The sequence below is a fragment of the Oncorhynchus mykiss genome, chromosome 6 (assembly GCF_057628025.1).
Source record: "Oncorhynchus mykiss isolate SJ-2025 chromosome 6, ASM5762802v1, whole genome shotgun sequence".
Taxonomy (NCBI): domain Eukaryota; kingdom Metazoa; phylum Chordata; class Actinopteri; order Salmoniformes; family Salmonidae; genus Oncorhynchus; species Oncorhynchus mykiss.
Window position 1 is genome coordinate 46,441,049 of NC_143027.1, and position 12,856 is coordinate 46,453,904.

General features: G+C 42.4%; 1 protein-coding gene across 5 annotated transcripts in view; it reads left to right on the plus strand.

Moving 5' to 3' along the window:
* LOC110526905 (endosomal transmembrane epsin interactor 1) overlaps window positions 1-12,856 on the plus strand; it is a 62,576-nt gene that overhangs the window by 44,770 nt on the left and 4,950 nt on the right. For 4 of the 5 annotated variants that reach the window (XM_036980249.2, XM_090238032.1, XM_090238030.1 and 1 more), the window contains one exon: window positions 499-687. In XM_036980249.2, the coding sequence (XP_036836144.2) occupies window positions 499-687 (189 nt within the window). Of the gene's footprint in view, window positions 1-498; window positions 688-4,739; window positions 4,910-12,856 lie in introns of those variants that run through there. The other variant, XM_090238033.1, reaches the window with a different exon arrangement.

Genomic DNA, 12,856 nt, shown 5'->3' on the forward strand with positions numbered 1-12,856 from the left:
AAGGTCAGAGTGCCTGTCCGATAGAGATGGAGCTTTGGGTGTGACCCGGGTATAATTTGTCACACCACACACACTTAAGGGAGAGGAAGAAAGAAAGGGAGAAAAACTGACAGAAAGACAGAGTTAAAGAGGGGCAAGAGAGGAGTGAGCGCTACGCATAGAGAAGGTATAGCTGTTTATGCATGGTTCTCATTAAATCCTGTCTCTAGGGAGTTTCCTAAGGATAGAGTAACAACATTAGCTTGGGGAGTTTCCTAAAGAAATGCAGGTGTATCAGCGACTGGTTTATGACCCCTATTTACACTAGATATGAATCTGTAACCCCTCGTTCTCCCTACGTCTCTCTTGGTGTCCCACTTTCCCCTACCCCTGAACCCACCTCCTTCCCCCCTACCCACCCCTCTCCTAACTGTCTGACTCTGGGGTTTTTATGTGTGTGTGTTTTAGTGCCCCCCTACCCCTCTCCTCCTAATTGTGTTTAGTGTTCCTGTGATTCAGACGTTGGTCCCCAGACGACGGTTATGGCGGTGCCCACGTCTCCGCCGTCTTACCCCTCTCCCCGATCACCCCCCCTACTCCAGGCCAGACCCCCCCAGGGTACCCCGGTGCCCCCCGTCAGGAGGTCTCAGCGCCAGAGAATTATGCGCTCCTACAGTGACCCTGTACTATTGGACCTGGCTGCCAAAGGTAAGGCAGGGTTACCCACACGTGTGCACACACACACACACACACACACACACACACACACACACACACACACACACACACACACACACACACACACACACACACACACACACACACACACACACACACACACACACACACACACACACACACACACACATACACACACCGACAGTCAAAAACAGGATTATATCAACTTTATAGTTCTGGAACAGTCTGTCCTCGGTAAATCTACAGTCTCTGCGTGCGTGTGTTTTAGAATCTCCTCATTCTCTGAAGAGTGAGACTACATTTACAAACATTTCCATTGCACAAATTCACATTTAATATGATACCGTTTGGCAGACACTTTTATCCAAAGAGTGTGTACATTTTTAGTGTGGGCGAGCCCCAGCAGTGGTTAAACCCATGATGCTGACATTGCAAGTGCCATGATCCACCACTGAGCCACACAAGACCACAGTTTTTTGCAAGAAAGGAAACAGCAAATGTTAATTCCTTCTGACAGTGAAGGGAGTTCAAAAACATGGCTCATTAGATTTTATAGTGGGATTACATGATGAGATACAACAGATGTTTTTGTTTGTTTAATATTCACTCAGCAATAGAGCAGAAGCAAACACTTGAAATGTCAATTCACATTGTAATGGAAAAATAAGAAAGGAGGACCAAGGCACTCTTCATATAATTGATTAAAATGCCTTGATTAGTATGGCATGTTCAATAGAAACAACGTTTTTTTTAAACCGATGCGTATCGGCTGCATGGCATCAAGGCATGTCAGGGAGTACAAAAAAAAAAGGAATACAAGGTCCTCTTTTAAACAGCTTATCAATTAGCCCCAATTGGAAGAGGGAGTGGTTACACAATTGATTGGACACACCTAGTAAGCAATACTATACACATTGAAATACTGTAGCTATGTTATCATAAAAATACAACTCCAAACTAGAAGTATCAGAACACTAAAAGGTAGTTCTAACCTTAAATATGACTGGGAGAAGTGTCAGAAATAAGAAAGCTAAATATTCCATAGTACACTAGAACACAGCAAAACATGAACAACAACAGTCTAACCATAGCTGAGGGCAACAGAGCAAAATGTCCACTAGATGACAGCAAATGGACCCATCTCGACCCTACAGGAAGGGTGAGAAATCCATATCTTCATTTAAACCAGGGTATTTAGTGGCCTGTAGTTTGTAAATCCAAAAACTTTCCCTTTGGTTTAACTGTTTAAGATGGTCCCCTTTTCTAATTGAGGCCGGAACATGATCAATACCCATAGCTTGTAGGGAGGCAGGGTCGCCATGGTGTAAGGACTTGTAGTGCCTTGGCATGGTGTAAGGACTTGTAGTGCCTTGCCATGGGGCAGTCTTCATTGCCTACCCGTAAGGCGTACTTGTGTACTTGAAGGCGTCTCTTTGTCCTTCCAATGTAGAACACCTTGCACTGTGGACATTCCAATCTGTAGATGACATGAGTGGTTTTGCAGTTAATGAAATATTTGATTTGATACTCCGTTTTAGAAGCTGTGTCAACAAAATACTTCTTCTGTACAATATTTCTGCAATGGTTGCAATGGTTACATTTAAAGGAGCCCTTGGGTTTGTGGTCAAGCCAAGTTTTTTGAGAGTCACCCGGAAGATAACTATGGACTAATTTGTCATATAGGGTAGGACATCTCTTAAAGCTTATGACTGGTGGCTTTGGGAAGACTTGGCGTTGTAGCGTATCACTTTGGATGATTCCCCAATTGTTTTTAATTATTATTTTAATGCTCTCTGCTTCAGTGCTGTATCTTGTAACAAAATACACTCTCTCAGATGTATCACGAGGCACTCCCCTTCTCTCTGTCAAGTAATCCAGCCCTTATACCGGCATCTTTCAGGACCTGAACGCTGTAGCCCCGATTCAATAAGCGATTCCCCAATTCAGCAGATTTAACACTGTAGTCTGTTTCCTGATCGCAAATTCTGCGGACTCTTTGGAATTGGCCATATGGAATGTTCGCTTTTAGCCTTTTGGGGTGAAAGCTGTCTGCCCTCAGAATGGTTTTCCCATCTGTAAGCTTCCTAAAGATAGATGTGTGCAAACAACCTTTGTCATTTTTACTAATGTCGAGGTCCCAAAAATGAATGTTATGCTTGTTGTACTCCATAGTTAGTTTGATGTTAGGGTATTGGTGGAAGGAAATAAGTTCATCTTCTGAGCAAGATCAAAACAGGAAAAGATCATCAATATAGCGTCCCCACCATATAATCCGGTCAAAGAACTGGTTATTAGAAGGATCCAAAATGAAGTCATTTTCCCATTTACTCAGGTACAAACCGGCGTAGGAAGGGCTGTAGCTCCCATGGCACACCCTTTTACCTGTTTAAAAATACTGTCCTGAAAGATAAAGATATTATGATTAAGAGTCCATTCAGTCAGTGAGACAATGAATTCTGTAGGAGGCATCTCAGCCTCAGGTCGGGTACTCAAAAAAATGGTGCATAGCTGCCAAACCTTGTTCATGTTCAATGGTGGTGTAAAAGGAAGCTCTACCTATATTGTTAAATTCCTTCATTTTGTTCAACACATCTGTGGTATCTTGACGATAGGCTGGGAGTGACGTCAGAAAAGGCTAAATAAAGTAATCAATGTATTTAGAGATGGGTTCTGTCAGGCTTTCATTACCACTAATGACTGGTCTGCCTGGGGTGTTTTCAAGATTCTTGTGGACTTTTGGAAGAAGGTAAAAATAAGCCATACTGCCATTGAAAATAAAATTAAACTCATTGTCTTAAATGTAGCCATTCTCCTTAGCTTCTGTGAGGATCCCTTTCAGTTCAGTTTTTAGGTCCTCTGTAGGGTTGAAGGTAAGATATTAGTAGAATTCATCATTGTCTAATTGACGGTAGGCTTCTGTCTGTTTTTAACCACAATCTGTTCATTTTTGGACAATGATTGAACTGCAGCCCTCTCTGTCTTAGAAAGATTACAAAGTGTTTGGTTGGAGTCAATTAGACCCTTAAACAGATTCTCCACATCAAAATTCACTTTCCCTACAAGCTATGGGTATTGCTCATATTCTGGTGTCTATTAGAAAAGGGGACCGTCTTAGACAGTTAAACCAAAGGGAAAGTTTTTGGATTTACAAACTACAGGCCACTAAATACCCTGGTTTAAATGAAGATATGGATTTCTCACCCTTCCTGTAGGGTTGTGATGGGTCCATTTGATGTCATCTAGTGGACATTTTGCTCTATTGCCCTCAGCTATGGTTAGACTGTTGTTGTTCATGTTTTGCTGTGTTCTAGTGTACTATGGAATATTTAGCTTTCTTATTTTTGACACTTCTCCCAGTCATATTTAAGGTTAGAACTACTTTTTAGTGTTCTGATACTTCTAGTTTGGAGTTGTATTTTTATGATAACATAGCTACAGTATTTCAATGTGTATAGTATTGCTTACTAGGTGTGTACAATCAATTGTGTAACCACTCCCTCTTCCAATTAGGGCTAATTGATAAGCTGTTTAAAAGAGGACCTTGTATTCCTTTTTTTTTTTGTAAAACCGACGCCGAAACGCGTCGGTTTCTATTGAACATGCCATACTAATCAAGGCATCTTAATCAATTATATGAAGAGTGCCTTGGTCCTCCTTTCTTTTTGATGACCAATTTACCCCTTTTACCAAAGAGCACCTACTATCTACCAAAATGTACTATTGTGGGGGGGGGGGCGCCAACCCAGACAGGATGATCACATCAGTGACTCAACCCACTCAGGTGACGCACCCCTCCCAGGGACGGTATGAGAGAGCCCCAGTAAGCCAGTGACTCACCTTCCTCCTCTTTCTCACATTGTAATGAATTCATTAAACTGCCTACCTGCGTGTGTGTGTGTGTGTCTGCCTACCTGCGTGTGTGTGTGTGTGTCTGCCTACCTGTGTGTGTGTGTGTGTGTGTGTGTGTGTGTGTGCTTGCATGCGTGTGTCTGTGTCTGTAACTGGCTGATCCACAGATAAACAATCTCACAGATCCATGTTGCCTTTTCGATGCATGGTAGGTCATTCCAGCTGTACAACTGATGCGCAGGCTGAACGGTGACACAGTCCTCCTCTTCCCCACCTCCATTTTTAGGCTGTCCGGAACTCCAGAACCTACAAACCATATACTGTTGAACTTTGAACTTATCCTTAATCATGTGCAAAGAGACTTACCTTCTGCCGACAATAGAATGACAGTGTCAATTTTCTTTTTACATTTATATTTTGATATACATTGTTGATGTAACCATTTCCTGGTTTCCCTCAGAATCCTTGTCAGTCAGACCAATCAATATGTGTTGAAGAACTGACTGATAACAGTGAAAGAAGAGAGTAAAAGTTGTGTTATGATACAACTGCACTGAAGGCAATTAATATAGACTTTTTTTCTGTTTCACTTCTGATTTGAAAGATCTTGAAACTCTGTAGTCTCTCGCTCTATCTTTCTCACTCACACACACACACACACACACACACACACACACACACACACACACACACACACACACACACACACACACACACACACACACACACACACACACACACACACACACAAACCTGTTCCCCTCTGCTGTTTTTGATCACCAGGTCTGCTACCCTCTTCAGACACTCCTCTCTGTTCTTCTCCCAGGTTTTATGCTCTTAGGAGAAGTACCAGCTGGGGTTAAACTTATTCCGTCCTTTCATACAGAGTTGGGGGACAAAAGTGAATTGCTTTCCCTTCATTGGACTGCACTGTTAGCTGATCCCCCACACACACGCACATACACTGTACAAACACACACACACCAGGGGTGAAATAGTAGTACCAGCAAAATAAATATTGAACATGAGCCTATGACAGTAATTAAAACAAAGATGCCAAAAAAACTGTAGGCTATTAAACTATTTACACTATGTATACGAAAGTATGTGGACACCCCTTCAAATGAGTGGATTTGGTTATTTCAGCCACACACACGTGTGTAAAACTAAGTTATGAGGTCGAAGGAATTGTCCGTAGAGCTCCGAGACAGGATTGTTTCGAGGCACAGATCTGGGAAAGGGTACCAAAAAACTTCTGCAGCATGGAAAGATCCCAAGAACACAGTGGCCTCCATCATTCTCAAATGGGAACCATCAAGACTCTTCCTAGAGCTGGCCGCCCGGCCAAGCTGATCAATCAGGGGAGAAGGGCCTTGGTCAGGGAGGTGACCAAGAACCCAATGGTCACTCTGACAGAGCTCTAGAGTTCCTCTGTGGAGATGGGATAACCTGCCAGATGGAAGCCAGATGGAAGCCACTCCTCAGTAAAAGGCACATGACAGCCCTCTTGGAGTTTGACAAAAGGCACCTAAAGACTCTCAGACCATGAGAAACAAGATGTTCTCGTCTGATAAAACCAAGATTGAACTCTTTGGCCTGAAATGCCAAGCGTCGCGTCTGGAGAAAACCTGGCACCTACGGTGAAGCATGGTGGTGGCAGTATCATGCTGTGGGGATGTTTTTTTAGTGTCAGGGACTGAGACTAGTCAGGATCGAGGCAAAGATGAACGGAGCAAAGTACAAATGAAAACCTGCTCCAGAGCGCTCAGGTCCTCAGACTGGAGCGAAGGTTCACCTTCCATCCTGACAATGACCCAAGCACACAGCCAAGACAACGCAGGAGTGGCTTTGGGACAAGTCTCTGAATGTCCTTGAGTGGCCCAGCCAGAATCCGGACTTGAACCCTATCGAAGGAGAGACATGAAAATAGCTGTGCATCAACGCTCCCCATCCAACCTGACAGAGCTTGAGAGGATCTGCAGAGAGGAATGGGAGAAACTCCCCAAATACAGGTGTGCCAAGCTTTTAGCGTCATACCCAAGAAGACTTGAGGCTGTAATCGCTGTCAAAGGTGCTTCGACAAGTACTGCGTAAAGAGTCTGAATACTTATGTAAATGTAATATTTCCGGTTTATTTTCATTTTTTTTTTTTTGCTTTTAAAAAAAAACAGTTTTTGCTCTGTCATTATGGGGTATTGTGTGTAGATTGATGGGGGGGACTATTTAATACATTTTAGAATAAGGCTGTAACCTAACAAGATGTGGAAAAAGTCAAGGGGTCTGAATACTTTCCGAAGGCTCCGTATATACAGTGGGAAGAAAAAGTATGTGAACCCTTTAGAATTACCTGGATTTCTGCATAAATTGGTCATAACATTTTATCTGATCTTTGTCTAAATCAATAGACAAACACAGTCTGCTTAAACTAAAAACACACAAACAATTATTATTTTTCATGTCTTTATTGAACACCGTGTAAACATTCACAGTGCAAATTGGAAAAAGTATGTGAGCCCTTAGATATAATAACAGGTTGACCCTCCTTTGGCAGCAATAACCTCAACCAAACGTTTTCTGTAGTTGCCGATCAGACCTGCACAACGGTCAGGGGGAATTTTGGACCATTCCTTTTTACAAAACTGTTTCAGTTCAGCAATATTCTTGGGATGTCTGGTGTGAACTGCTCTCTTGAGGTCATGCCACATCATCTCAATCGGGTTGAGGTCAGGACTGAATGGGCCACTCCAGAAGACGTATTTTCTTATATTCAAGCCATTCTGTTGTTGATATACTTCTGTCTTTTGGGTTGTTGTCCTGTTGCATCACATAACTTCTGTTGAACCTCAATTGGCGGACAGACATTCTCCTGTACATTCCTGTACAGCTGTACATTCTCCTGCAAAATGTCTTGATAAACCTGGGAATTCATTCTTCTGTTGATGATAGCAAGCTGTCCAGACCTGAGGCAGCAATGGTTTTTTTTGGACAGCAGGGGCTTCTTCCATGGTGCCTTCCCATGAACACCATTCTTGTTTAGTGTTTTACATACAGTGGGGAGAACAAGTATTTGATACACTGCCGATTTTGCAGGTTTTCCGACTTACAAAGCATGTAGAGGTCTGTAATTTTTATCATAGGGATACTTCAACTGTGAGAGACGGAATCTAAAACAAAAATCCAGAAAATCACATTGTATGATTTTTAAGTAATTAATTTGCATTTATTGCATGACATAAGTATTTGATACATCAGGAGAAGCAGAACTTAATATTTGGTACAGAAACCTTTGTTTGCAATTACAGAGATCATGTGTTTCCTGTAGTTCTTGACCAGGTTTGCACACACTGCAGCAGGGATTTTGGCCCACTCCTCCATACAGACCATCTCCAGATCCTTCAGGTTTCGGGGCTGTCGCTGGGCAATACGGACTTTCAGCTCCCTCCAAAGATTTTCTATTGGGTTCAGGTCTGGAGACTGGCTAGGTCACTCCAGGACCTTGAGATGCTTCTTTACGGAGCCACTCCTTAGTTGCCCTGGCTGTATGTTTCGGGTCGTTGTCATGCTGGAAGACCCAGCCACGACCCATCTTCAATGCTCTTACTGAGGGAAGGAGGTTGTTGGCCAAGATCTCGCGATACATGGCCCCATCCATCCTCCCCTCAATACGGTGCAGTCGTCCTGTCCCCTTTGCAGAAAAGCATCCCCAAAGAATGATGTTTCCACCTCCATGCTTCACGGTTGGGATGGTGTTCTTGGGGTTGTACTCATCCTTCTTCCTCCTCCAAACACGGCGAGAGGAGTTTATACCAAAAAGCTCTAATTTTGTCTCATCAGACCACATGACCTTCTCCCATTCCTTCTCTGGATCATCCAGATGGTCATTGGCAAACTTCAGACGGGCCTGGACATGCGCTGGCTTGCGCAGGGGGACCTTGCGTGCGCTGCAGGATTTTCCTCATGATCATTGATGCCCCACGAGGTGAGATCTTGCATGGAGCCCCAGACCGAGGGTGATTGACCGTCATCTTGAACTTCTTCCGTTTTGTAATAATTGCGCCAACAGTTGTTGCCTTCTCACCAAGCTGCTTGCCTATTGTCCTGTAGCCCATCCCAGCCTTGTGCAGGTCTACAATTTTAGCCCTGATGTCCTTACACAGGTCTCTGGTCTTACACAGCTCTCTACACAGCTCTCTGGAGTCTGTTTGATTGAGTGTGTGGACAGGTGTCTTTTATACAGGTAACGAGTTCAAACAGGTGCAGTTAATACAGGTAATGTGGAGAACAGGAGGGCTTCTTAAAGAAAAATTAACAGGTCTGTGAGAGCCAGAATTCTTACTGGTTGGTAGGTGATCAAATACTTATGTCATGCAATAAAATGCTAATGAATTACTTAAATATGTGATTTTTTTGGATTTTTGTTTTAGATTCCATCTCTCACAGTTGAAGTGTACCTATGATAAAAATTACAGACCTCTACGTGCTTTGTAAGTAGGAAACACTGCCGATTTTGCAGGTTATCAAATACTTGTTCTCCCCACTGTATTGTAGACTCGTCAACAGAGATGTTAACATCTTGCAGAGATTTCTGTCTTTAGCTGACACTCTAAGATTCTTCTTAATTAACCTCATTTAGCATTCTGCGCTGTGCTCTTGCAGTCGCCTTTGCAGGATGGCCACTCCTAGGGAACAGTGCTGAATTTCTCCATTTATAGGCAATTTGTCTTACCGTGGACTGACTTTTAGAGATACTTTTGTAACCCTTTCCCTTTTCGAGGCATGGTTCACATAAGGCAATGCTTCTTCTTCTTCTTCAAACTCAAATTTTGTGAGTGTTTTTTATGGGACAGGGCAGCTCTAACCAAAATCTCCAATCTCGCCTCATTGATTCGACTCCAAGTTAGTTGACTCCAGACTCCAATTAGCTATTGGAGAAGTCATTAGCCTCATGGTTCACCTACGTTTTCCAACCTACACTGTGACAAGTTTAAATGATGTATTCAATATAGACAAGAAAAATACAATAATGTGTGTGTTATTAGTTTAAGACTTAGTTGAAGTTCAGATCAAATTGTATGTCAAACTTATGCAGACATCCAGGTAATTCCAAAGGGACACTGTATATGCAGTTAAAGTCGGAAGTTTACGTAAACTTAGGTTGGAGTCATTACCACTCGTTTTGCAACCACTCCACAAATTTCTAGTTAACAAACTATAGTTTTGGCATGTCGGTTAGGACATCTACTTTGTGCATGACTCAAGTCATTTTTCCAGCAATATTTTACAGACAGATTATTTCACTTATAATTCACTATATCACAATTCCAGTGGGTCAGAAGTTTACATACACTAAGTTGACTGTGCCTTTAAACAGCTTGGAAAATTCCAGAAAATGATGTCATGGCTTTAGAAGCTTCTGATTGACATAATTTGAGTCAATTGGAGGTGTACCTGTGGATGTATTTCAGGGCCTACCTTCAAACTCAGTGCCTCTGCTTGACATCATGGGAAAATCTAAAGAAATCAGCCAAGACCTCAGGAAAATTGTAGACCTCCACAAGTCTGGTTCATCCTTGGGAGCAATTTCCAAACGCCTGAAGGTACCATGTTCATCTGTACAAACAATAGTATGCAAGTATAAACACCATGGGACCACGTAGCCGTCATACCGCTCAGGAAGGAGACACGTTCTGTCTCCTGGAGATGAACGTACTTTGGTGCGAAAAGTGCAAATCAATCCCAGAACAACAGCAAAGGACCTTGTGAAGATGCTGGAGGAAACAGTATCAATATCCACAGTAAAGTAAGTCCTATATCGACATAACCTGAAAGCCACTGCTCCAAAACCGCCATAAAAAAGCCAGACTACGGTTTTCAACTGCACATGTGGACATTAATTGTACTTTGTGGAGAAATGTCCTATGGTCTGATGAAACAATAATAGAACTGTTTGGCCGTAATGACCGTTGTTATGTTTGGAGGAAAAAGGGGCAGGCTGTGCTAGCCAAAGAACACCATCCCAACCGTGCCGCACGGGGGTGGCAGCATCATGTTGTGGGGGTGCTTTGCTGCAGGAGGGACTGGTGCACTTCACAAAATACAGTGCCTTGCGAAAGTATTCGGCCCCCTTGAACTTTGCGACCTTTTGCCACATTTCAGGCTTCAAACATAAAGATATAAAACTATATTTTTTTGTGAAGAATCAACAACAAGTGGGACACAATCATGAAGTGGAACGACATTTATTGGATATTTCAAACTTTTTTAACAAATCAAAAACTGAAAAATTGGGCGTGCAAAATTATTCAGCCCCTTTACTTTCAGTGCAGCAAACTCTCTCCAGAAGTTCAGTGAGGATCTCTGAATGATCCAATGTTGACCTAAATGACTAATGATGATAAATACAATCCACCTGTGTGTAATCAAGTTTCCGTATAAATGCACCTGCACTGTGATAGTCTCAGAGGTCCGTTAAAAGCGCAGAGAGCATCATGAAGAACAAGGAACACACCAGGCAGGTCCGAGATACTGTTGTGAAGAAGTTTAAAGCCGGATTTGGATACAAAAAGATTTCCCAAGCTTTAAACATCCCAAGGAGCACTGTGCAAGCGATAATATTGAAATGGAAGGAGTATCAGACCACTGCAAATCTACCAAGACCTGGCCGTCCCTCTAAACTTTCAGCTCATACAAAGAGAAGACTGATCAGAGATGCAGCCAAGAGGCCCATGGTCACTCTGGATGACCTGCAGAGATCTACAGCTGAGGTGGGAGACTCTGTCCATAGGACAACAATCAGTCGTATATTGCACAAATCTGGCCTTTATGGAAGAGTGGCAAGAAGAAAGCTATTTCTTAAAGATATCCATAAAAAGTGTTGTTTAAAGTTTACCACAAGCCACCTGGGAGACACACCAAACATGTGGAAGAAGGTGCTCTGGTCAGATGAAACCAAAATTGAACTTTTTGGCAACAATGCAAAACGTTATGTTTGGCGTAAAAGCAACACAGCTGAACACACCATCCCCACTGTCAAACATGGTGGTGGCAGCATCATGGTTTGGGCCTGCTTTTCTTCAGCAGGGACAGGGAAGATGGTTAAAATTGATGGGGAGATGGAGCCAAATACAGGACCATTCTGGAAGAAAACCTGATGGAGTCTGCAAAAGACCTGAGACTGGGACGGAGATTTGTCTTCCAACAAGACAATGATCCAAAACATAAAGCAAAATCTACAATGGAAAAAATAAACATATCCAGGTGTTAGAATGGCCAAGTCAAAGTCCAGACCTGAATCCAATCGAGAATCTGTGGAAAGAACTGAAAACTGCTGTTCACAAATGCTCTCCATCCAACCTCACTGAGCTCGAGCTGTTTTGCAAGGAGGAATGGGAAAAAATGTCAGTCTCTCGATGTGCAAAACTGATAGAGACATACCCCAAGCGACTTACAGCTGTAATCGCAGCAAAAGGTGGCGCTACAAAGTATTAACTTAAGGGGGCTGAATGATTTTGCACGCCCAATTTTTCAGTTTTTGATTTGTTAAAAAAGTTTGAAATGTCCAATAAATGTCGTTCCACTTCATGATTGTGTCCCACTTGTTGTTGATTCTTCACAAAAAAATACAGTTTTATATCTTTAAGTTTGAAGCCTGAAATGTGGCAAAAGGTCGCAAAGTTCAAGGGGGCCGAATACTTTCGCAAGGCACTGTAGATGGCATCATGAGGAAGGGATAATTACGTGGATATATTGAAGCAACATCTCAAGACAACAGTCAGGAAGTTAAAGCTTGGTCACAAATGGGTCGTTCAAGTGGACAATGACCCCAAGCATACTTCCAAAGTTGTGGCAAAATGGCTTAAGGACAACAAAGTCAAGGTATTGTAGTGGCCATCACAAAGCCCTGACCTCAATCCCATAGAACATTTGTGGGTAGAACTGAAAAAGCGTGTGCGAGCAAGGTGGCCTATAAACCTGACTCAGTTACTCGAGCTCTGTCAAGAGGAATGGGCCAAAATTCACCCAACTTATTGTGGGAAGCTTTGGAAGGCTACCTGAAACGTTTGACCCAAGTTATAAACAATTTAAAGGCACTGCTATCAAATACTAATTGAGTATATGTAAACTTCTGACCCACTGGGAATGTGATGAAAGACATAAAAGCTGAAATAAATCATTCTCTCAACTATTATTCTGACATTTCACATTCTTAAAATAAAGTGGTGTTCCTAACTGACCTAAAACAGGGAATTTTTACTCAGATTAAATGTCAGGAATTGTGAAAAACTGAGTTTAAATCTATTTGGCTAAGGTGTATGTAAACTTCTGACTT